This window comes from Oncorhynchus keta, unplaced genomic scaffold (genome assembly GCF_023373465.1).
Source record: "Oncorhynchus keta strain PuntledgeMale-10-30-2019 unplaced genomic scaffold, Oket_V2 Un_scaffold_15365_pilon_pilon, whole genome shotgun sequence".
Classification (NCBI taxonomy): Eukaryota; Metazoa; Chordata; class Actinopteri; order Salmoniformes; family Salmonidae; genus Oncorhynchus; species Oncorhynchus keta.
In genome coordinates this window covers 517,501-543,810 of record NW_026290799.1, presented here as the reverse complement: position 1 = coordinate 543,810, position 26,310 = coordinate 517,501, and the positions used below count along the sequence as shown (strand labels likewise).

Here is a 26,310-nt window from a genome sequence, read left to right as displayed (position 1 = left end):
TATAGTTTTGGTTGTTTCTCAGAAAGCGATTTGGTATGTACTATGTTGTTGCTGAGGGAGCTGGTTAGTTGTTTCTCAGAAAGCGATTTGGTATGTACTACGTTGCTGAGGGAGCTGGTTGGTTGTTTCTCAGAAAGCGATTTGGTATGTACTATGTTGCTGAGGGAGCTGGTTAGTTGTTTCTCAGAAAGTGATTTGGTATGTACTATGTTGCTGAGGGAGCTGGTTAGTTGTTTCTCAGAAAGTGATTTGGTATGTACTATGTTGCTGAGGGAGCTGGTTGGGTATGTCTGTTATGTGTCAATAGGACGCACTGTTTTGATTATTGAAATGGTTTGTTATCTGTTTTCATTTGTTCCCAGGGGGGGAAGGGGAAGGCACCTAGAAAGTGCTTAGGCAAGAGGCCCGCGGGCATACATATACCCGTAGTATTCACTGTCTACGCACACTAGGTAAGACCTGGGCGGACCACCCCCTGTATTTTGGTTAGCGCACCAGGTGGTGTTAAGTTAGATAGGTAGTGGGTGGGCAGGTAAGGTAGGAGAGGGGGACTGACATTTACTTTGGTTCCGTCCAGACCCTTTTCCCCATATTACCTTGTGAAGGAATAAATTCCTAGTAAATTCTCTGCCTTTCGTCATCCTTACTCACACCTACAGTCCATACCTCTTCCACTTCACTGAGGGTTGAGTTATAGCAGGGTGTTGTTTTCTCTTCATAGAGGCGTGCGTAACCATGATAAACAGCTGCCTCTGATTGAGAACCAATCTAGGCAACCATAGACATAAACCCCTAGACATTACAAAAACTAAACAAACCACCCTTGTCACACCCTCACCTAATCAAAATAAAGAAAACAAAGGTAACGAAGGTCAGGGCGTGACAGTACCCCCCCCTCTCAGGTGCGGATTCCCGGCCGCAAACCTAAACATATATGGGAGGGTCTGGGTGGGTATCTAACTTTGGTGGCGGCTCTGACTCTGAGCCCTCGTAGCACTGACCCGTGGATCATCGCCGGAAACTCATTACTGTGGATCATCGCTGGCGACCCCGGACTGGGGCCCGTTCCGGCCCGTCGCCGGGAGGTTCCGGTCTGGGTACTGTCGCCGGACGCTCTGGACTGGGTACTGTCGCCGGACGCTCTGGACTGGGTACTGTCGCCGGACGCTCTGGACTGGGTACTGTCGCCGGACGCTCTGGACTGGGTACTGTCGCCGGACGCTCTGGACTGGGTACTGTCGCCGGACGCTCTGGACTGGGTACTGTCGCCGGACGCTCTGGACTGGGTACTGGCCGGACGCTCTGGGGTACTGTCGCCGGACGCTCTGGACTGGGTACTGTCGCCGGACGCTCTGGACTGGGTACTGTCGCCGGACGCTCTGGACTGGGGACGCTACTGTCGCCGGACGCTCTGGACTGGGTACTGGTCTGGACTGGGTACTGTCGCGGACGCTCTGGACTGGGTACTGTACTGCGACGGACGCTCTGGACTGGGTACTGTCGCCGGACGCTCTGGACTGGGTACTGTCGCCGGACGCTCTGGACTGGGTACTGTCGACGCGCTCGGACGCTCTGGACTGGGTACTGTCGCCGGACGCTCTGGACTGGGTACTGTCGCCGGACGCTCTGGACTGGGTACTGTCGACGGACGCTCTGGACAGTCGAGGTGCACTATAGGCCTGGTGCGTGATGCCAGCACTGGTGGTACCGGGCTGGGTACACGCATCTCAGGGCGAGTGCGGGGAAGAGGAACAGGGCGTACTGGACCCTGGAGGGACACTGGAGGCCTGGTGCCGGAACTGGTGGTATGGGGACACGCACCTCAGGGCGAGTCCGGGGAGGAGGAACAGGGCGTACTGGGCTCTGGAGGCACCCCAGAAGCCTGGTGTTGGAACTGGTGGTACTGGGCTGGTGACACACACCTCAGGTAGAGTGCAGGGATTTTTTATTTGAAATAGGCTGATTAATCGGTATCAGCGTTAAAAAAATCATAATTGGTCAACCTCTAATGAGATCTTCAGTTTCTTGACAATTTCTCACATGGAATAGCATTCATTTTTTTAGAACAAGAATAGACTGACGAGTTTCAGAAGATAGTTATTTGTTTCTGGCAATTTTGAGCCTGTAAATCGAACCCAAATGCTGATGCTGCAGATACTCAGTCTAAAGGCGGCCAGTTTTATTGCTTCGTTAAATCAGCACAACAGTTTTCAGCTGTGCTAACATAATTGCAGATGGGTTTTCTAATGATAAATTAGCCTTTTAAAATGATACATTTGAATTAGCTAACACAACATGCCATTGGAACACAGGAGGGATGGTTGCTAATAATGGGCCTCTACGCCTATGTAGATATTCCATCAAAAAGCAGCCGTTTCCAGCTATAAGTCATTTACAACATTAACAATGTCTACAGGGATGCAAACTGGTGAGGGCCCAAAAAGGTGACATTTTTTGGTGTCACTGAAACATGCAAAACAAATCCCTGCTAAGGGGAAAATTCAGGCTTTAACTATTTAAAACAAAAGAATATGATCTACGTGATCAGTCTGTGTAAAATTAAGTGGTTAATGTGAACCTAACTCACAGCTAAAAAATGTAAAGAAACAAATGTTATTTGTTGCCTAGACTTTACTGCAAATGACACTCAAATAAAATGTATGTTGCCCCTTCATACATCAGCTGATATGTCAAAGTGCTGTACAGAAACCCAGCCTAAAACCCCAAACAGCAAGCAATGCAGGTGTAGAAGCACGATGTAGAAGCACTCAAGTCTTGAGAAAAAAACAATACAGTAATATTTCAGTTAGCCATGACGTCCTTTATAATAGAACGCTTGTGACCACACACACACTGCACTTGGGAAGAAAAAACAAACATCTTAAAATATCTAATTCTATTTTTGCTCATAGTGGACACTATAGACAATCAAGTGCGCGTGCGCAAAAATAACATTCACTGAGTTTTAAAAAATGATTTACAGCCAGTAGTGATCCAACCCCAACCACACACACACACACACCTCTCCTCGGATCTACACAAATCACGTAGGTCACCTATTTTGGATTCAAAACGGCAAATTTTGCCAGAAGGCGACTAGTTTGCATCCATGTGATAATGGGCCTCTGTAGATATTCCATAAACAATCAGCCATTTCCAGCTACAATAGTCATTTACAACAATGTCTACACTGTATTTCTGATCAATTTGATGTTATTTTAATGGACAAAGTGTTTTTTAGCCAAAACAAGGACATTTCTAAGTAACTTCTCACCGGGACTATATAACATAAACATACTGTTGACACGTAGGCTATTGCCTTGTGTGGTAGGTTGATCATAACCAACCATAAAATAACACAATATATGTCAGCCAATGGCAATGTCCACTTTAGGTATAACGCCAGGAGCCGCTTGTGGATTTGACAGTGCCACCTCCGACACCACCAATACAACCACTATGCGGGTGTCGGCTAGCGCAGGTCTGATAGGATCCAGTCTTAAGGCTCTCAGGTATTATATAAATATGCAGCTTGGGCTCTTTTTGTTGCAGCATGTGACAGTTGAAAGGTATTGAGACAGGCCCAATAAGCCATCTCCAAAACCTACCCACCTTCACTGCACTACAGTCAATGTAAAGGGAGGGGTTGAGTTATACATTAGCAAAATACCAAACAACCTATGGATCTCCCAACAAGAGTGAACGGATGTCTCTTATGCAAGAGCCAATGTCTCTTACCCAAAGATCCAATTCAACATTTCCAGGAAGGGAAACATACAGTAAGTGTCTTCATGAATTCCGTTTTCCAAACAGGAAGAAGCAATGGTTGCTGTGGCGATTACCCTCTCAGCACGGCGGGCCGGGCCTTGTGTAGTCCTGCCAGTACCTCAGCAGCTGGCTCACTTTGGTTGTCGTCACGGCAACCACGGTGGACAGTTTGCAGCGTCCGTAGCTGTAGATGGGGTTGACGTCAAAGAGCGACTTGCTGGGAGGATTGGTGGGGGAGATGCCCAGTCTCTTCAGACACATCCCCAGGTAGGCATCCTCGATGTAGATGGGCTTGAATTAAATTAATCAAATGGATGGATGAATGGCAGGATTATTTCAATAATGACATGCTTTGTGAATGCTACATAATAATAAAGTGTTACCAATGAATGAGAGAAATAAACAAAAGACAATGCTGTAAGTCCCATACATAGGAACATTTGCTTAGCAAAATATACAAGATCAACATACCTTAATCTGTGGAGTGACCCCCATGATCTTCTTGGGGAGGTCCATGGACATGATGTAGCCAAACCCCAGAGGGTACGGAGGATACTCCGACTCAGCCATCACCTCATAAGGCAGGAAGAACTTGTTGTTAGGGTTTCTCAGCACCGGGCTGTGCCACCAGACTAGACCGGTCATGTAGTTCTGTTTGGGAGTGTCAGGGTTGACCAGCATGGAGACAAGGTTCTGGACGTTGAGGAACACATCTGAGTCAATCTTCATGGCGTAGGAGGCCTCAGGGCACCGCGAGACGAGCCACTCGAGGATCACCATGGTCTTGATGGTCAGGTTATGGTAGGTGTCCTTGAAGTCGCTCTGGAGGAGGTCGTGGTGCGTCCGGCTCTCCTGGTTCACCTTCGAATCAGATCAGAATCAACTCCAAGTCAAATCAAACTATTTCAATATTAACAAGCCCAACACACTTAAAAAACAAAAAAAAGCTAAAACATTCAAGACCAACCTTCTCCTGCAGCTCCTGGGCACCTGGTCCTCCAGGAAGTCCTAGCATGAATAGCGTCTGTACCTTCTTCCCCTGCACTAGGGTCTCATTACCCCACGTCCTGCGGATGGCGTCCCGGGAGGCCAGGTTACCTACCGGAAATGTACATGTTAAAAACGTGTTGGAAATACAATAATTACACAATAACACATTTTACTGTAACATTTTCTTCCAGTCGGCTTTCACAAACACCTGAAGAAAAAAAAGCTAGTTTGGATTGCATTTTTACTTCCTACATACATTTAAAATGTATTGGAAACAGGTTATCACTTCACATGCAATGGATCATGTTAGAATTGCAAACAGAATGTGGTCACCAGGCGCCACGGGGGCCATCAGCAACAGGAACGGGGCCTGATTCCCGGTCCGACACTTCTCCGGCTCATCCATTATGAATTTGTATCCCCGCGGGTATGCCACGTGGTACCGCCCGGGATCCTCCCATTGGACACCATTCCGATTGGTCAAGACACGCGGGTTCACCTGATCATCATCAGCAATCTTTCCAGTGTGACTGATTACCGAGGGTCGCTGTGGGTCGTTCCACCAATTCAAGGCGAAGGTGGTGTAGGTCACGGAGACAGCCACTGCCACCAGGATGAATAGAAAACAGGGTCTTCTATACAGCCTTCCAGGAAGGGCTGTACAGGATTGCATCAGAGCTGAGCTGAGAGAAAGGATAGAAAGAGTGAGAGGGGCAATGGTTCTTGCCACACTGTTGTACAGAATGACCATTTTAATGTATAAACATTTCTTGAAATCACCCCTTACACAGCAAACATGAATATATTATTAAGATGAATATTAATATTTTTAAATATTCTCTCATATACTATACCTCTATAAGACCAAGTGACATGTTATGTCATTATATATATTATTCTGCAGTTATTATCAATTAAAATAATATAGTCTGCCTAAAAGAAGTGGCATTGTGTTATGTGCAGTGAACAGCATGAAATCAAAGGTGAGGTTTTCACAGTTGCTCTCTCTGGTGCAACATACAGTAGTTGGTCACTGGTGCATGATCAGACAAATTGATAAACTATATAAGGAAAGAAATTAGAGATGACATCTGTTGCAGCAGCGTCATGTTGTGTTCAGAACTGGGAACTATTTTTCTTTGAGTTACCAGTTGTTTTGAACACGGCATCTGTTGCAGCAGAGGCATGTTATCAGGTGTCTTGAAAGCACCAAGAGTAGGCTATATTACATGACCACGGTTTGCTTTGCCCTTTGCACATGAGATTGTTTACGAAGACAATTGCGTCTGGTGTACTGGTGGTGTAGTTAGACTACAATAACTATTCCTTGGCTGTCTGACAATCACATAATTAAATCGTATAAAGACAGACAAGTGTTAGAAGTCCAGGGGTGGGCAATTCCAGTCCTGGGAGGCCTGATTGGTGTCACACTTTCTCCATCTCTAGAAAGCACACCTGATTCATCACATTGCATTCTAAACTGAGGATCATGATTAGGTGATTAGTTGAGTCAGGTGTGTTAGCTGGGGTTGGGGAAAAACTGTGACACCAATCAGGCCCTCGAGGACTGGAATTGCCCACCCCTAGACCATGGATATCCAACACCGCTCTACTTACTAGGTGTGCTGGCTGTTGTTACAGCCCAGCACTAAAACACCTGGGTTTCATTGTGGCTTCAGTCGGTTTATTTGAATAAGGCGTGTTAGCACTGGGCTGGCATATGCTGGAACTAAAGTTTGCCCACATCCAGTAACATACTCTACAACCGGGAAACTATATTTGATGACGTTCAGTGTAATCCCATATGACTGGATCATAATAGCGTGAAATGTAACTAATACACACCCTCAAAATAATGTCGCAATGTCTACAAACAAACTCCAGCTTTAATTGACACATACCTCATGTTTCTTTGTATCAAGTCCGGCTCATGACGCTCAACGAGATTGGCACATGGTTGACGTCTTCTTCTTTAATGCATTTAATGTTGACGACGGTGATATGAGCAAAGAATTGGCCGCCCACAGGTAGAGAAGGAGCCACTGTAGGTTGGGTGGCTTTTGTTTTTTCATTCTCCACAGCCCCTCCCACACACCGCACACTCAGCTAGCTGCGCACCTGGCTCCAGGAAAGGAGAGGTCACAACTGTCAGATAAATGTATTGTATAGACCTGAAAAGATTGCACTGAATGAAAAGTATATCTGTTCTAAATTGAGCATTCTATAAAGTTCGAGATAGAAATGTATTGTACAGTTGAAGTCAGAAGTTTACATACACTTTAGGCAAATACATTTAAACTCCGTTTTTCACAGTTCCTGACATTTAATCCGAGTAAAAATTCCCTGCTTTAGGTCAATTAGGATCTCCACTTTATTTTAAGAATGTCAAATGTCAGAATAATAGTAGAGAGAATTATTTATTTCAGCTTTTAATTCTTTCATCACATTCCCAGTGGGTCAGAAGTTTACATACACTCAATTAGTATTTGGTAGCATTGCTTTGAAATTGTTTAACTTGTGTCAAACATTTCGGGTAGCCTTCCACAAGCTTCCCACAATAAGTTGGGTGAATTTTGGCCCATTCCTCCTGACAGACCTGGTGTAACGGAGTCAGGTTTGTAGGCCTTCTTGCTCACACACACTTTTTCAGTTCTGCCCAAAACGTTTCTATATGATTGAGGTCAGGGCTTTGTCATGGCCACTCCAATACCGTGACTGGTGAAGTGCACCAGTCCCTCCTGCAGCAAAGCACCAGCACAACATGATGCTGCCACCCCCGTGCTTCACGGTAGGGATGGTTCCTCGGCTTGTAAACCTCCCCCCTTTTCCTCCAAACATAACGATGATCATTATGGCCAAACAGTTCTATTTTTGTTTTATCAGACCAGAGGACATTTCTCCAAAAAGTACAATCTTTGTCCCCATGTGCAGTTGCAAACTGTAGTCTGTTTTTTTTTATGGCGGTTTTGGAGCAGTGGCTTCTTCCTTGCTGAGCGGTCTTTCAGGTTATGTCGATATAGGACTCGTTTTACTGTGGATATAGATACTTTGTACCTGTTTCCTCCAGCATCTTCACAAGGCCCTTTGCTGTTGTTCTGGGATTGATTTGCACTTTTCGCATCAAAGTACGTTCATCTCTAGGAGACAGAAAACATCTCCTTCCTGAGCGGTATCACGGCTGTGTGGTCCCATGGTGTTTATACTTATGTACTATTGTTTGTACAGATGAACGTGGTATCTTCAGGTGTTTGGAAATTGCTCCCAAGGATGAAGCAGACTTGTGGAGGTCTACAATTGTTTTTCTGAGGTCTTGGCTGATTTCTTTACATTTTCCCATGATATCAAGCAAAGAGGCACTGCGTTTGAAGGTAGGACTTGAAATACATCCACAGATACACCTCCAATTGACTCAAATTATGTCAATTAGCCTATCAGAAGCTTCTAAGGCCATGACATCATTTTCTGGAATATTCCAAGCTGTTTGAAGGCACAGTCAACTTCGTGTATGTAAACTTCTGACCCACTGGAATTGTGATACAGTGAATTATAAGTGAAATAATCTGTCTGTAAACAATTGTTGGAAAAATGACTTGTGTCATGCACAAAGTAATGTCCTAACCGACTTGCCAAAACTATAGTTTGTTAACAAGAAATTTGTTTTAATGACTCCAACCTAAGTGCATATAAACTTCAACTGTATATAGCTGACACTTTGCATCACAGACAAACATGTATGTTCTATAGATGCGGCGAAGAGGTCAATGGAACACAGAGCGTTGGGGAGAGAAGAAGGATGCCGGATTTGCGCACATTCAACAAATCTGATCAAACAAAGTGGATATTCCTCAAATCCGTCATGATGTATATATTGTAACAGGCCCTGAATGTGGTTATTAATGTCCAATTTGGATATACACTATATATACAAAAGTATGTGGACACCCCTTCCACTTCAGCCACACCTGTTAATGACCAGTGTATAAAATCGAGCACACCGCCTTGCAATCGCCATAGACAAACATTGGCAGTAGAATAGCCTTACTGAAGAGCTCAGTGACTTTCAACGTGGCACCGTCATAGGATGCCACCTTTCCAACAAGTCAACTGTAAGTGCTGTTATTGTGACCATCTGGCAGTCCGACGAATGAATCTGGGTTTGGCGGACGCTAGGAGAACGCTACCTGGCCCCATGCATAGTGCCAACTGTAAAGATTGATTGGAACGCAGACTGCGAGCCAAGCCTAATCGCCCAACATCAGTCCCCAACCTCTAATGCTCTTGTGGCTGAATGGAAGCAGGTCCCCACAGGAATGTTCCGAGATCTATTGGAAAGCCTTCCCATAAGAGTGTATAGTCTGTTATATCAGCAAAGGAGGGACCAACTCTAATGCCCATGATTTTGGAATGAGATGTTCGGCGAGCAGGTGTCCACATACTTTTGGTAATGTAGTGGTTAGCTTTGTAGTTACATAGCTAGCTAACTGGCTTGACTGTTTATGAACTTCTGTTTGTACCACTGCACGGTAAAGCAATGCACGAGTTGAAAATATTGAACGCATGCGGAACACAGAACGCACCGCAGCCTAGTGCAGCATCTCCAACTCATTGTTGCTCCATTGACAATTAATGACTTCCGCTGGAAAGCAATCTGGTGGACATGAGGCTTGAGGCCGGGGTGTATTCATTACGGAAACTGTTTACCATTTAGTGAACAAACGGAACGAAACAGGGAGGGACCTACCAGAATTTATCCAATAGAAACTATTGTTTGCGTTTTTTAAATTTCATTTGGCGTAAACGGTAATCATCTGTGTAATGATTGCACCCTTGGGGCGGCAGGGTAGCTAGTGGTTAGAGCGGTGGACCAGTAACCGGAAGGTTGCAAGTTCAAACACCCGAGCTGACAAGGTTCAAATCTGTCGTTCTGCCCCTGAATAGGCAGTTAACCCACTGTTTCTAGGCCATCATTGAAAATAAGAATGTGTTCTTAACTGACTTTCCTAGTTATATAAGGGTAAAATAAAAACATTTAAAAACTCGCTGAATGTTGCCGCGTTCACAGAACTAGGAAACTCAGAAAAGTCCGACTTGCTGATTAGTTTAACGCGGCACGTTAGCAAGTATTTGTTAGCAAGTCTGAAATGTCTGAGTTTCTTAGTTCCAACTAGCACTTGAACGCAGCATTAGTTATGGGTGGTCTGGTTTGTTATGACCTAACTATACCAAGCAGATAGAGAGGTCTGACAGACCTAGGGTGCGCTCCACAGCTGTCGAGGCAACCACTGGTTGCAAGCCACGTCAACGACTGACAAAATTGCTATAACATATGTGGTTAGCTAGTGAGGGTAGGCAACAACATCTCCACCCCGCTGATCCTCAACACTGGGGCCCCACAAGGGTGCGTTCTGAGCCCTCTCCTGTACTCCCTGTTCACCCACGACTGCGTGGCCACGCACGCCTCCAACTCAATCATCAAGTTTGCGGACCACAAAAGTGGTAGGCTTGATTACCAACAACGACGAGACGTCCTACAGGGAGGAGGTGAGGGCCCTCGGAGTGTGGTGTCAGGAAAATAACCTCACACTCACGGCTTGTCACCAAAAGCACTCACAAACTTCTACAGATGCACAATCGAGAGCATCCTGGCGGGCTGTATCACCGCCTGGTACGGCAACTGCTCCGCCCACAACCGTAAGGCTCTCCAGAGGGTAGTGAGTTCTGCACAACGCATCACCGGGGGCAAACTACCTGCCCTCCAGGACCCCTACACCACCCGATGTTACAGGAAGGCCATAAAGATCATCAAGGACAACAACTACCCGAGCCACTGCCTGTTCACCCCGCTATCATCCAGAAGGCGAGGTCAGTACAGGTGCATCAAAGCTGGGACCAAGAGACTGAAAAACAGCTTCTATCTCAAGGCCATCAGACTGTTAAACAGCCACCACTAACATTGAGTGGCTGCTGCCAACACACTGACTCAACTCCAGCAACTTTAATAATGGGAATGGATGGGAAATGATGTAAAATATATCACTAGCCACTTTAAACAATGCTACCTAATATAATGTTTCCATACCCTACATTATTCATCTCATATGTATGCGTATATACTGTACTCTATATCATCTACTGCATCCTTATGTAATACATGTATCACTAGCCACTTTAACTATGCCACTTTGTTTACATACTCATCTCATATGTATATACTGTACTCAATACCATCCACCATCTAAAATAGAAATGAGGTCTTATACTGGCTGCCTGCCTACCGGCCTGCCTGCCTGACGACCTGCCTGACGAGTTGAATGACTCAGCAATGGCCTTTGTTTCCTCTTCCTCGTTTTCTCTCACCACAAGCACTTACTGTGTTCCAAATGACACCCTATTCCCTATATAGTGCCTTATTTTTGTCCAGAGCCCTATGGGTAGTACACTATATAGGAAATAGGGTGCCATTTGGGATGTACCCACTTTCCTTCCATCGGGTAGTTTATTTGGTAGGACAAGAGAAACCAACACATGAGAACAGAGTATTAAGTAGCCTTTATTGTCAACATTTCGACAGAGCCTTTCTTCTACGAGACAAATCTCTGACAGTTAAACCATGTCTCTCTTCTTTTTAAAGATCCCTGTTGTCAACTGCAATGCATTCACCATGTCAATGATTATGATAGTAATAATACAAAGAATTTATTGAACTTTTATTGTGCTTTTCATAACATAAATAATCTCAAAGAACTTTAAATGTATGATATCATCATTGTTCATATTGTCACAACGATGATGTCCTTAACAAAGAACATAGACACACATGTCACATCATATTCATAGCCTTGGTGGCTGGTTGCACCTAAATCGGGGAGGACAGGCTCATATGGCTGGAACGGAATAAATGGAATGGTATCAAACTCATTTTTTCCATGTGGTTGATACAATTCCCTTCATTCCAGCCATTATTATGAGCCATCCTCCCCTCACAAGCCTTCTGTGATTCATAGCTTTCCAGGGCTGCAGCCTTCTGCATTACCTTCCTAATTACTCATTACTCATATCATCTTATTTTGTTACACCAGTCATCAGACATTGAGAATAATGGACTCCTCCTTTCATTGTGGAAGTTGACAACAGAACAGAACTCCTTTCATTGTGAAAGTTGAGAACAGAACAGAACTCCTTTCGTTGACAATGGAAAAGAACAGAACTCTCCACTGGCTTCCAGTTGAAGCTCGCATCCGCTACAAGACCATGGTGCTTGCCTACGGAGCTGTGAGGGGAACGGCACCTCAGTACCTCCAGGCTCTGATCAGTCCCTACACCCAAACAAGGGCACTGCGTTCATCCACCTCTGGCCTGCTCGCCTCCCTACCACTGAGGAAGTACAGTTCCCGCTCAGCCCAGTCAAAACTGTTCGCTGCTCTGGCTCCCCAATGGTGGAACACACTCCCTCACGACGCCAGGACAGCGGAGTCAATCACCACCTTCCGGAGACACCTGAAACCCCACCTCTTTAAAGAATACCTAGGATAGGATAAAGTAATCCCCCCCCCCCTTAAAAGATTTAGATGCACTATTGTAAAGTGGCTGTTCCACTGGATGTCATAAGGTGAATGCACCAATTTGTAAGTCGCTCTGGATAAGAGCGTCTGCTAAATGACTTAAATGTAATGTAAATGTAACTCCTTTCATTGTGAAAGTTGAGAACAGAACAGAACTCCTTTCATTGACAATGGAACAGAACAGAACTCCTTTCATTGACAATGGAACAGAACAGAACTCCTTTCGTTGTGGAAGTTGACAACAGAACATAACTCCTTTCGTTGACAATGGAACAGAACAGAACTCCTTTCGTTGACAATGGAACAGAACAGAACTCCTTTCGTTGACAATGGAACAGAACAGAACTCCTTTCGTTGACAATGGAACAGAACAGAACTCCTTTCATTGACAATGGAACACACCTTATTCTTGTCCAGGTTTTAGTCAACTGTTCTGCAAATAAATTAATTGTGCAATACGTACATAGAAGTCAAACAGCATTTTATCAGTGTCATGCTAAGCAAACATGATGAGAGAAGCTTTGTGTAACATAATGTGTGACTTAATATACCGATGCCGATATAAAAAGAGGCTTTGTTGAACAATATATGTAACTTAATTATTAATGTAGATGTCGCTGAATTGAAAAAGAACTCACCCAGTAAAATAAATATCTTATGCTGTTATATATTTGATACTGTTATATCGGTCTACTTGGTTTGGGCAAGGTCTAGGCCTACGGGCTACTGTTAATTCACTAAGCAAATACATCTTGGCAAAACTATTTTTTTTATGTACAGAATAATCTTCCTTTCAATTGTTTTTGAGAGTTAGAGACTGAATCATTCATAATGGATGGCTTTTGTGTTTCTTACAGGTTACCCAACTGGTTTCTAGAACTCCGTCACCCGAATGGTGTCACAACACCATGGAATTTGGCAGACAGATGATCATGTAACACAGAGACAAATCTCGTGTGGGCAGAGACAAATCTTGTGTGAACAGAGACTAATCTTGTGTGAACAGAGACTAATCTTGTGTGAACAGAGACAAATCTTGTGTAAGTTTTGGCCTGTGAAAGTGTTAATCTATCACAAGAGACTAGACAGATGCTGATCCCATCCTCCTATCTGTCTGGATTTGTTTGGATTCCTGAGATTCGGGATCACAAAATCACAAAGGATCCCTTTGCAAAGTATGTTCCACCATTGTAAATTAAGACTTTGAAAGTAAGATATCACATTCCGACAGTCATTACAAGTTCAGAACTACTCAATGACCTAACTTCATCATCCCGACCAGCCCCACCACCACCCATCTTTATTTCCTACCCTACCCAATGTCATTATGGGTAATTGAGTCTTAACAAGGTGCCCCAGGTGCCTTTTTTTTGCATATCTCACACCCCCCAAGAATGGGGTTACAGCCAAGGTCAGTCATTATCAACATTGAAGAAATTAGGGTTAAGTGCCTTGCTCAAGGGCACATCGACAGATATTTTTCACCTTGTCTGTTAGGGGATTTGAACTAGCAACCTTTCACTGATAGAGTCCCTGAATCTTAGTACTAGTACCAGAGTCAATGTCCGCGCGGAAATTGAATAAGCGTAACATAAAAATTCCCATCAGAAACGGTCTGTTTAAGCTAGAGATATCTGTTTTATTGCATGGGCTGCATCTCAATCTGTTTTATTGCATGGGCTGCATCTCAATCCACCACATGCGCTGATGTCAGCCTTCCACATCTGAGGTGGAAGGTGGCAGAGCTACAGCTGTGTTTCTTTCATCGATATATACAGGTATATATATCTGTTTGGCTACCTAGACTGAGACTCGACCATTAGGATGAAAAATACCAAATGGACACTAGGTCAGTGACAGGGTGAACCAGGTGTCTTCTTCAGGTCCATCCAGTATTCCACAATCTGGGACGAGCGGCTCAAAATATAGGTGATGACTTTGGAAAATTCACAGCGATTGTACTTGCCGAGATAGGCCTTCCATTGCCAAGGATCTGGTGAGTTTGTGGGCGAGAGGCCCAGTTTCTTCATACAGGCGCCAACATAGGCGTCTTCTATATTAAAAAGCTTGATGTCCTTGGATACCGCCACGAACCTCTCCGGCAGGTCGTTGGAGAACACGTATCCCATACCAAGTGTGTAGGTCGGGTATCGGTCGTCGGCTAACATCTCCACCGGAACATACCATTTAGAGTTGGGGTTCCGGATGACCGGGCGATCCCACATCAGCATCCCCGTCAGGTAGTTCACCTTGGGAAGTAGGGAAGGAATTTCATCTTTGTATAGAATTATTAAAGATTTAGAAGGTGAAAAAAAAAATAAACTTAGTAAGTCAGACAGACAGACAGACAGACAGACAGACAGACAGACAGACAGACAGACAGACAGACAGACAGACAGACAGACAGACAGACAGACAGTAATAAAGCTGTCCCCCAAAGAGGTGGAGGTTGGGTTGAATAAAATAAAAATAAAGTTAACCTTGGGGACGTCCGGTCTCAGCAACATAGTCATCAGGTTCTCTACGTTGAGGAACATGTCTGAGTCAATCTTCATGGCGTAGGTGGCATTGGTGCAGTGGGTGGCCAGCCAGTCCATAATCACCATGGTCTTAATGGTGAGGTTGAGGTAAGAGTCCAGGAAGTTGCTCTGGAGTAGATCATGATGCACTTGGCTCTCCTGGTTCACCTTCAAATCAAAGTCAAGAGTCAAAGTCGAGTCAAAAGTCGAGTCAAAGTCAAAGTTAGGTCAGCTCAAGTCACAATCAAATCAAAATCAAATCAAACTCTATTTAAATATTAACAACCCCAACACACTTTAAAAAAATAAACACAACACTAAATCAAGCTAAAACAATCAAGACCAACCTTCTCCTGCAGCTCCTGGGCAACTGGTCCTCCAGGAAGTCCTAGCATGAATAGCGTCTGTACCTTCTTCCCCTGCACCAGGGTCTCATTACCCCACGTCCTGCGGATGGCATCCCTGGCGGCCAGGTTACCGGGCGCCACGGGGACTATCAGCACCAGGAACGGGGCCTGGGTATTACACTTGTCCGGTTCGTCTACGATGAAGTGGTAGTTACGAGGGTAGCCCAAGTGGTTGTGATTGGTTGGTAGCGGACGTATGGTGGTTGAGGGTGGGGCTGGTACTGTGGTTGGGGGAATGGTGGTTGGGGATGGTCCACGGTGGCGGTCGGGGTTGGTCCATCTATGGTAGTATGTGTACAGTGATAGGTTTGTCCACCAGTCTGTCTGGGAGAATCTGTCAGGAAAACCTAAGAGGATGATCACGATGACCGTGGACAGGAAGAGGAGGAAGATGAAACACAGCTGCACCAGAGACCGCAGTGGTCGTACAGGGCTCTCGACCACAACTTGACTAAATGGGAGAAGAAGAAAATAGAGGTTAGATTGGTAGATCAACATGGTCATATTTGTATGGAAGAGTATTCGGGCCAAGTGAAGATAAACATTCAATAAACGCTGATGGGTGTTGGTTTTTGATGATTTCGAGAATGAAGTGTCAATATTTTGAGAATAAAATTAAAATGTAGTTTCGAGAATAAAGTCAACATTTTGGGAATTAAGTTGACATTTTGAGAATAAAGTCGCAGTTATATTTATATTCATATTTATATTTATACAGGGGATGTGGTTAACTGCAAGCCTCCCTGGCTCCCTGTTGCTGTGCGCGTATAATACCTGAGTTACATGACCTGGTGAAACTATACTTTAGAATTGGCTTTAGTAACAACGGAATCCTTTCTCCTCTAGCACATCATAATAATATTATTATAAGTATTAGGACCGGAGGAACCACACAAGTCCGTGTGGTTACATACAATACATAGGTAGAGAGTGGGTTGTGTGTGTGTATGCAAGTGTGCGTGTGTGTGACACACAAAACGATATCGCCAAGGCAATACCATTCTACCGAACGGCCATGGTGCGTTGCCAGACACGAAGAGGTGCATGCATCAGTCCAGGTCATGGTGCCCTTCAAATTCGCTATAAAGTTGTCCTCAATCCCCTGCATATGCCAACACCATGCATACTATACTATAATAACAGCTTGGCCAGCAGCCTATATGTTGAAACGAAAGGTTAATTTACACATTTGTGAGCAATAGCATGAATGTTTTATGTAAACTACACTTTAAATGATATAGCCTCATAGGCCTAGGTTTATTATCTTGTGAATGTAGGTCACGGATTGTGGGGGAAAGGATTGCGGGTCCCTGTAGAGAAGCACGGATGGAAACCCTAGGCTACCATCTGACCATGTCAGATCAGTGATTATTTCTTTATAGCACATAGCCTATCATCGTCTATCTAATAGGCTTATATTTAGATCAATGATTATTTTAAGAAAGGGAGAATCCATTCCTTGAATATATTCAAACAGTGCCTCAGATTAGCTGGTTTGCGCGTGCAGGAGTGGGCAATGAGTTGCATCTCGTCCTACAGACACTTGGTGTAAAACCCCTTCTTCATGGTTTATGCCTCCCGCAGCCGTTGGATAGGCCTATAATTTACTTTCACTAGCCCACATTAACGCACGATTAGCCTACAGGCCTACAGGCTAGGGTACTCAATCGAGTGGGCCGCTATAGGTTTATAATGGGCTGCAAAATAGCAGTGTTGTAGCTAATTTAGAGAGCAGCTTGACATGGGACATACACATTCCCGGTCTCCAGGATTCCAAAATAATTCGTTTTATTTGGGGTGCTGCTCACGTGTCCTACTTGCCGACATTTGTGAGAAGGATAGTTGCCATACGGGGGGAATACTACTGTTAGTAAAGCACAATGGTCGCTTTAACAGTTGCCATTGAGCACCGAAGTTTTTGCCTAGGCTACGCAGCAGAACGTCGAAGCAAATTCTGAGGGCATAAGGACAGGGACTCAGATCACAGTTGTCTTTGCATTCAGTGACAGTGCCAAGATCGTGATTTTGTGTGTGCGAGTGATTGATAAGCATTAGTGCGCAGTGACGCCTCTTTGAAAGAGTGTATTAGATCATTAGATTGGTGGCCATTTGTTTGTTTTGCACAAAACTTTTTACCGCCCACACACACACACACCTGCAAACACACACAACCCGCCCGTCTCCACACGGACTTGGATGAAATACCTCATCCATGTCCGTGTGGTTCCTCCTTCTGGAAACACTCAATCTGTGGCACAACCTCTTCCAGGTCTTAATAGTTATTAATCATCTGGTTATTATGTGTCATCTAACTCAGGCATTTCAACAGTGACCCATTTCAATAACCCAATACACACTTTCATTTTGAAATATAACCACGCCTTGATGCTCGAAGATTGTCACTCTATTCTCGAAAGATTGTCACTCTGTTCTCGAAAGATTGCTACTCTATTCTCGAAAGATTGTCACTCTATTCTCGAAAGATTGCCACTCTATTCTCGAAAGATTGCTACTCTATTCTCGAAAGATTGCCACTCTATGCTCGAAAGATTGCTACTCTATTCTCGAAAGATTGCTACTCTATTCTAGAAAGATTGCTACTCTATTCTCAAAAGATTGCTACTCTATTCTCGAAAGATTGCTACTCTATTCTCGAAAGATTCCTACTCTATTCTCGAAAGATCGCTACTCTATTCTCGAAAGATTGCTACTCTATTCTCGAAAGATTACTACTCTATTCTCGAAAGATTGCTACTCTATTCTCGAAAGATTGCCACTCTATTCTCGAAAGATTGCTACTCTATTCTCGAAAGATTGCTACTCTGTTCTAGAAAGATTGTTCTCGAAAGATTGCTACTCTATTCTCGAAAGATTGCTACTCTATTCTCGAAAGATTGCTACTGTATTCTCGAAATTGTGTTTTGACAATTTCATTAAAAATCAAAATCGTGCGTGGGGCAGAGCTCCCTGCCACCCAGGACCTCTATTTCCGGCGGTGACAGAGGAAGGCCCTAAAAATTGTCAAAGACAACTGAGTACTATTCTGTTAAAATAGACTGTTCTCTCTGCTACCGCACTGCAAGCAGTATCGATGCACCAAGTCTGAAACCAAAGGACCCTGAAAGCTTCTACCCCCAAGCCATAAGACTGCTACACACACAACTCAACTGTCTCTACCTACAGTGTGTATCTCACCACAAGGACTTGGATGAAATACACTACATGACCAGAAGTATGTGGACACCTGCTCCTCAAACATCTCATTCCAAAATCATGGGCATTAATATGGAGTTGGTCCACCCTTTGCTGCTATAACATTCTCCACTCTTCTGGGAAGGCACAGAATTATATACAGAATTATGTAGCATTACAATTTCCCTTCACTGGAACTAAGGGGCCTAGCCCGAACCATGAAAAACAGCCCCAGACCAATATTCCTCATCCACCAAACTTGACAGTTGGCACTATGCATTGGGGCAGGTAGTGGTCTCCTGGCATCCACCAAACCCAGATTCATCCGTTGGACTGCCAGATGGTGACGCGTGATTCATCACTCCGTCAATGACAGCGAGCTTTACACAACTCCAGCCGATGCTTGGCATTGTGCATGGTGATCTTAGGCTTGTGTGCAGTGGCTCGGCCATGAAAACCCATTTCATGAAGCTCACTACGAACAGTTATTGTGCTGATGTTGCTTCCAGAGGCAGTTTGGAACTCGGTAGTGTGTGTTGCAACTGAAGACAGATGATTTTTACCCACTACGCGCTTCAGCACTCTGCGGTCCCGTTCTGTAAGCTTGTGTGAGCTACCACTTCGTGGCAGAGCCGTTGTTGCTCCTAGACTTTTACATTTGACGATAACAGCACTTACAGTTGACCAGGGCAGCTCTACCAGGGCCGGAATTTGACGAACTGACATGTTGAAAAGGTAGCATCCTATGACGCTGCCACCTTGAAAGCCACTGAGCCCTTGAGTATGAGCCATTCTACTGACAATGTTTGTCTATGGAGATTGCATGGCGGGGTGCTACATTTTTTTACACCTGTCAGCAACGGATGTGGCTAAAATAGCCCAAATCCATTAATTTGATGGGGTGTCCACAAATTTGTGGCCATGTAGTGTAGTTAACCAAATAGCTACCCAGACTATCTGCATGGACGCTTTTAGCACAAACTCGTTTGACTCATCAAATACACTGCTGCTAATGTTTATTATCTATCCTGTTGCCTAGTCACTTTATCCAATATGTACATATCTAAATGACCTCGTACACCCGGTACATCGACTTGGTACTGGTACCCTGTGTATATAGCCATGTTATTACCTCGTACCCCTGCACATCGACTTGGTACTGGTACCCTGTGTATATAGCCATGTTATTACCTCGTACCCCTGCACATCGACTTGGTACTGGTACCCTGTGTATATAGCCATGTTATTACCTCGTACCCCTGCACATCGACTTGGTACTGTGTACACAGCCAAGTTATCGTTACTCATTGTGTATTTATTCCTGGTGTTATTATTATTTGTATAATTTCAAAAATCTTCTCTCTGCATTATTGGGAAGGGCCATAAAGTAATCATTTAATTGTTAGTCTACACCTGTTGTTTACAAAGCATGTGAAAAATACAATTTGATTTGATACTCTTCCGTACATTAGAACCTGTCAAAATAGTGATATATAAATGTCTCATCTGTCATTCATAAAAGTATATTTGCTTAGGTTGCTTGGCTCTACCATTCCTTAGAATATAGCTGCTCTTCGAGAGCTGTGGTTCCCAACCCTGTTCCTCCAGTTCCCCAACAGTACACATTTTCATTGTAAGCCTGGACAATCACACCTGATTCAACTTGTCAACTAATCATCAAATCCTCAATGAGTTGAATGAGGCGCGTCTGTCCAGGGCTACAATGAAAATGTGTTCTGGAGTGGGTACTGGAGGACTAGGGTTGGGAAACACAGTTTTAGAGGATGGGTTATAGGCATAAATATTTTTGCATGTCCTTGACTCCCGTCCTCTTGCCACGCCTCGTTCTCAAAAGCCATTGGTGGAGAAAGTCAGAGGGGCTCTACAGTGTTGAATAAAAATGTAGTTAGTGGTCGAAGTGTTTCAATTATGCATTGAGGGAAATTGCGCGTTAAGAAATTGTCGATATCCTGTATGCCTTCCCACCTATCTGTTTCCCACCTATCTGTTTCCCACCTATATGTTTCCCACCTATCTGTTTCCTACCTATCTGTTTCCCACCTATCTGTTTCCCACCTATCTGTTTCCCACCTATCTGTTTCCTACCTATCTGTTTCCCACCTATCTGTTTCCTACCTATCTGTTTCCCACCTATCTGTTTCCCACCTATCTGTTTCCCACCTATATGTTTCCCACCTATCTGTTTCCCACCTATCTGTTTCCCACCTATCTGTTTCCCACCTATCTGTTTCCCACCTATCTGTTTCCCACCTATCTGTTTCCTACCTATCTGTTTCCCACCTATCTGTTTCCTACCTATCTATTTCCCCCCCTATCTGTTTCCCACCTATCTGTTTCCTACCTATCTGTTTCCCCCTATCTGTTTCCTACCTATCTGTTTCCCCCTATCTGTTTCCCCCTATCTGTTTCCTACCTATCTGTTTCCCACCTATCTGTTTCCCACCTATCTGTTTCCCACCTATCTATTTCCCCCCCTATCTGTTTCCCACCTATCTGTTTCCTACCTATCTGTTTCCCACCTATATGTTTCCCACCTATCTGTTTCCCACCTATCTGTTTCCCACCTATCTGTTTCCCACCTATCTGTTTCCCACCTATCTGTTTCCCACCTATCTGTTTCCCACCTATCTGTTTCCCACCTATCTGTTTCCTACCTATCTGTTTCCCACCTATCTGTTTCCCACCTATCTGTTTCCCACCTATCTGTTTCCCACCTATCTGTTTCCCACCTATCTGTTTCCCCCTATCTGTTTCCCACCTATCTGTTTCCCACCTATCTGTTTCCCACCTATCTGTTTCCCCCCTATCTGTTTCCCACCTATCTGTTTCCCCCTATCTGTTTCCCCCTATCTGTTTCCCACCTATCTGTTTCCCCCTATCTGTTTCCCACCTATCTGTTTCCCACCTATCTGTTTCCCCCTATCTGTTTCCCCCCTATCTGTTTCCCCCCTATCTGTTTCCCCCCTATCTGTTTCCCCCCTATCTGTTTCCCACCTATCTGTTTCCCACCTATCTGTTTCCCCTATCTGTTTCCCCCTATCTGTTTCCCCCTATCTGTTTCCCCCTATCTGTTTCCCCCTATCTGTTTCCCCTATCTGTTTCCCACCTATCTGTTTCCCACCTATCTGTTTCCCACCTATCTGTTTCCCCCTATCTGTTTCCCACCTATCTGTTTCCCCCTATCTGTTTCCTACCTATCTGTTTCCCCCTATCTGTTTCCCCCTATCTGTTTCCCCCTATCTGTTTCCCACCTATCTGTTTCCCCCCTATCTGTTTCCCACCTATCTGTTTCCCACCTATCTGTTTCCTACCTATCTGTTTCCCACCTATCTGTTTCCCCCCTATCTGTTTCCCCCCTATCTGTTTCCCCCCTATCTGTTTCCTACCTATCTGTTTCCCACCTATCTGTTTCCCCCCTATCTGTTTCCTACCTATCTGTTTCCCACCTATCTGTTTCCCCCCTATCTGTTTCCCACCTATCTGTTTCCCACCTATCTGTTTCCCCCTATCTGTTTCCTACCTATCTGTTTCCCACCTATCTGTTTCCCCCCCTATCTGTTTCCTACCTATCTGTTTCCCACCTATCTGTTTCCCCCCTATCTGTTTCCCACCTATCTGTTTCCCACCTATCTGTTTCCCACCTATCTGTTTCCCACCTATCTGTTTCCCACCTATCTGTTTCCCACCTATCTGTTTCCTACCTATCTGTTTCCCACCTATCTGTTTCCCACCTATCTGTTTCCCACCTATCTGTTTCCCACCTATCTGTTTCCTACCTATCTGTTTCCCACCTATCTGTTTCCCACCTATCTGTTTCCCACCTATCTGTTTCCCACCTATCTGTTTCCCACCTATCTGTTTCCCACCTATCTGTTTCCCACCTATCTGTTTCCCCCTATCTGTTTCCTACCTATCTGTTTCCCACCTATCTGTTTCCTACCTATCTGTTTCCTACCTATCTGTTTCCCACCTATCTGTTTCCCACCTATCTGTTTCCCACCTATCTGTTTCCCACCTATCTGTTTCCCACCTATCTGTTTCCCACCTATCTGTTTCCTACCTATCTGTTTCCCACCTATCTGTTTCCCACCTATCTGTTTCCCCTATCTGTTTCCCACCTATCTGTTTCCCACCTATCTGTTTCCCACCTATCTGTTTCCCACCTATCTGTTTCCCACCTATCTGTTTCCCACCTATCTGTTTCCCACCTATCTGTTTCCCACCTATCTGTTTCCCACCTATCTGTTTCCCACCTATCTGTTTCCCACCTATCTGTTTCCCACCTATCTGTTTCCCACCTATCTGTTTCCCACCTATCTGTTTCCCACCTATCTGTTTCCCACCTATCTGTTTCCCACCTATCTGTTTCCCACCTATCTGTTTCCCACCTATCTGTTTCCCACCTATCTGTTTCCCACCTATCTGTTTCCCACCTATCTGTTTCCCACCTATCTGTTTCCCACCTATCTGTTTCCCACCTATCTGTTTCCCACCTATCTGTTTCCCACCTATCTGTTTCCCACCTATCTGTTTCCCACCTATCTGTTTCCCACCTATCTGTTTCCCACCTATCTGTTTCCCACCTATCTGTTTCCTACCTATCTGTTTCCCACCTATCTGTTTCCTACCTATCTGTTTCCCACCTATCTGTTTCCCACCTATCTGTTTCCCACCTATCTGTTTCCCACCTATCTGTTTCCTACCTATCTGTTTCCCACCTATCTGTTTCCCACCTATCTGTTTCCCACCTATCTGTTTCCCACCTATCTGTTTCCTACCTATCTGTTTCCTACCTATCTGTTTCCCACCTATCTGTTTCCCACCTATCTGTTTCCCACCTATCTGTTTCCCACCTATCTGTTTCCCACCTATCTGTTTCCTACCTATCTGTTTCCCACCTATCTGTTTCCTACCTATCTGTTTCCCACCTATCTGTTTCCCACCTATCTGTTTCCCACCTATCTGTTTCCCACCTATCTGTTTCCTACCTATCTGTTTCCTACCTATCTGTTTCCTACCTATCTGTTTCCCACCTATCTGTTTCCCACCTATCTGTTTCCCACCTATCTGTTTCCCACCTATCTGTTTCCTACCTATCTGTTTCCCACCTATCTGTTTCCTACCTATCTGTTTCCCACCTATCTGTTTCCCACCTATCTGTTTCCCACCTATCTGTTTCCCACCTATCTGTTTCCTACCTATCTGTTTCCCACCTATCTGTTTCCTACCTATCTGTTTCCCACCTATCTGTTTCCCCCCTATCTGTTTCCCCCCTATCTGTTTCCTACCTATCTGTTTCCCACCTATCTGTTTCCCACCTATCTGTTTCCTACCTATCTGTTTCCTACCTATCTGTTTCCCACCTATCTGTTTCCCACCTATCTGTTTCCTACCTATCTGTTTCCCACCTATCTGTTTCCCACCTATCTGTTTCCTACCTATCTGTTTCCCACCTATCTGTTTCCCCCCTATCTGTTTCCCCCCTATCTGTTTCCTACCTATCTGTTTCCCACCTATCTGTTTCCCACCTATCTGTTTCCTACCTATCTGTTTCCCACCTATCTGTTTCCCCCCTATCTGTTTCCTACCTATCTGTTTCCTACCTATCTGTTTCCCACCTATCTGTTTCCTACCTATCTGTTTCCTACCTATCTGTTTCCCACCTATCTGTTTCCCACCTATCTGTTTCCTACCTATCTGTTTCCCACCTATCTGTTTCCCACCTATCTGTTTCCCACCTATCTGTTTCCTACCTATCTGTTTCCCACCTATCTGTTTCCCCCCTATCTGTTTCCTACCTATCTGTTTCCTACCTATCTGTTTCCCACCTATCTGTTTCCCACCTATCTGTTTCCTACCTATCTGTTTCCTACCTATCTGTTTCCTACCTATCTGTTTCCCACCTATCTGTTTCCCACCTATCTGTTTCCTACCTATCTGTTTCCCACCTATCTGTTTCCCCCCTATCTGTTTCCTACCTATCTGTTTCCTACCTATCTGTTTCCCACCTATCTGTTTCCTACCTATCTGTTTCCTACCTATCTGTTTCCTACCTATCTGTTTCCCACCTATCTGTTTCCCACCTATCTGTTTCCTACCTATCTGTTTCCCACCTATCTGTTTCCCCCCTATCTGTTTCCTACCTATCTGTTTCCTACCTATCTGTTTCCCACCTATCTGTTTCCCCCTATCTGTTTCCCACCTATCTGTTTCCCCCCTATCTGTTTCCTACCTATCTGTTTCCTACCTATCTGTTTCCTACCTATCTGTTTCCCCCCTATCTGTTTCCCCCCTATCTGTTTCCCACCTATCTGTTTCCCACCTATCTGTTTCCCACCTATCTGTTTCCCCCTATCTGTTTCCCCCCTATCTGTTTCCCCCTATCTGTTTCCCACCTATAGCCTGTGAAAGTCAGCATGTATAGAATGCAATAAGTTAATAATATTTGCTATATTCTAATAATTGTCATGTCAAATAAAATAAAATATTATTGGTCACATACACATATTTAGCAGATGCGGGTGTAGAGAAATGCTTGTGTTCCTAGCTCTAACGATTCACAACAATACACACAAATCTAAAAGTAAAAGAGTGGAATTAAGAAATATGTCAAAATTAGGACAAGCAATGTTGGACTGGCATTGACTAAAACACAGTAGAATATAATACAGTATATGCATATGAAATTAGTAAAGCAGTATGTAAACATTATTATTAATGTGACTAGTGTCATGATGTGTGTTTTGTCCGATATATATATATATATATATATAGGCCATTATTGTGAATAAGAATTTGATCTTAACTGACTTGACTAAAATTGACTTGACTTAAATACATTTTAAAATTTAAAAAAAGTTACCAGTGGTTCCATGTCTATGTATATGGGGCAGCAGGTACCGCCAGGCACCGCCAGGCACCACCAGGTACTGCCAGGTACCGCCACGTACGTGCCATGGTGAAACCTACACTCTTGTAGATCTGAAATAATTGGATGGTGAAACTTGCCAGCCAACCAGAAAAGCAAGGCAAAACAACATTCTTGAAAGTCAGGACAATCATTGTCCTGCAAAGACACATGACTTTTATAGTTGAAAAATAATCAATTGTTGCAATAAAGAAAGTTCGACAAAAGAAAATTCCACTGCTGAGGAACGGATAACAATGTTGTCAGGCTTTAGAAAGTGTTTTCTATGTCTGCCACAGTGGAGGCTGCTGAGGGGAGGATGGCTGAGGGGAGGATGGCTGCTGAGTGCTGGAGCAGAGCCAATGGAATGGCATCTAACTGTGTCTTTGATGCTATTCTACTTATTCCGCTCCAGGTATTACCACGAGCCTGTCCTCCCCAATTAAGGTGCCACCAACCTCCTGTGATATGCCATCTGCCATGTCGCAATGATTTTTTTTTCGCAACATTGCTTTCGTCGAATTAACCTGGTCAATGGAAACCTGCCTACAGTCAGGGAATGAAAAGGGTGGAATCCCAGCGCACATGTAGAGTATAGATTATTGACGTCGCCTACTTTTAGACCAAAACAGTCATTCGTTATGAATAGGAACATGAGGAAGGTTCCCACTCTGTATCTACAGTGAAGTAAATTCAAATGTATTCCATCTTTAGTTTTCACCTAATAGGGCTTCATCAGTGTCATAAGGGGAACAGTGTTCATATCTGATCAGATATTAGAGATGCTTTCACTGTGAAGCAGATAGGATCTATACTGGGTTTCTATTTCCGCACGATCCTTTCCAGTCAGTCTACTTAAAAGGTTGTTTACTGTCGGCACTCAAAATTAAACATGTATTGGTCAGAAAATCAAAAAATACTGTATTTACATTTAACTCAAAGTT

General features: G+C 44.2%; 2 protein-coding genes and 1 long non-coding RNA gene across 8 annotated transcripts; all 3 read right to left on the bottom strand.

The window, feature by feature from the left end:
* Positions 1–2,157: 2,157 nt before the first annotated feature.
* Positions 2,158–6,829, bottom strand: LOC118377138 (beta-1,3-galactosyltransferase 2-like). Its single transcript, XM_052514201.1, has 5 exons — positions 6,660–6,829; positions 5,092–5,441; positions 4,736–4,866; positions 4,240–4,629; positions 2,158–4,059 (listed from the first exon to the last, which is right to left on the bottom strand). The coding sequence occupies exons 1-5, from the start codon at positions 6,662–6,664 to the stop codon at positions 3,847–3,849; spliced, it is 1,089 nt and encodes a 362-aa protein (XP_052370161.1). The 5' UTR covers positions 6,665–6,829; the 3' UTR covers positions 2,158–3,846.
* A 4,459-nt stretch (positions 6,830–11,288) lies between these two features.
* LOC118377136 (beta-1,3-galactosyltransferase 2-like) lies at positions 11,289–20,625 on the bottom strand. The gene is made up of 4 exons (XM_052514200.1): positions 20,575–20,625; positions 15,187–20,469; positions 14,801–15,007; positions 11,289–14,569 (listed from the first exon to the last, which is right to left on the bottom strand). Exons 2-4 carry the CDS (start codon positions 15,748–15,750, stop codon positions 14,171–14,173), a joined length of 1,170 nt encoding a protein of 389 aa, XP_052370160.1. The 5' UTR covers positions 15,751–20,469; positions 20,575–20,625; the 3' UTR covers positions 11,289–14,170.
* Positions 20,626–20,840: 215 nt separating this feature from the next.
* Positions 20,841–24,816, bottom strand: LOC127927576 (uncharacterized). Of its 6 annotated transcripts, none has more exons than XR_008128050.1 (8): positions 24,692–24,740; positions 24,573–24,617; positions 24,468–24,512; positions 24,303–24,347; positions 24,228–24,272; positions 24,018–24,062; positions 23,433–23,477; positions 20,841–20,872 (listed from the first exon to the last, which is right to left on the bottom strand). It is a non-coding gene; the product is annotated as an uncharacterized LOC127927576 (long non-coding RNA). The 6 variants fall into 6 exon arrangements; XR_008128048.1 differs by lacking the exon at positions 20,841–20,872 and adding an exon at positions 21,826–21,845; XR_008128046.1 differs by lacking the exon at positions 20,841–20,872 and adding an exon at positions 21,856–21,890.
* Positions 24,817–26,310: the final 1,494 nt, after the last annotated feature.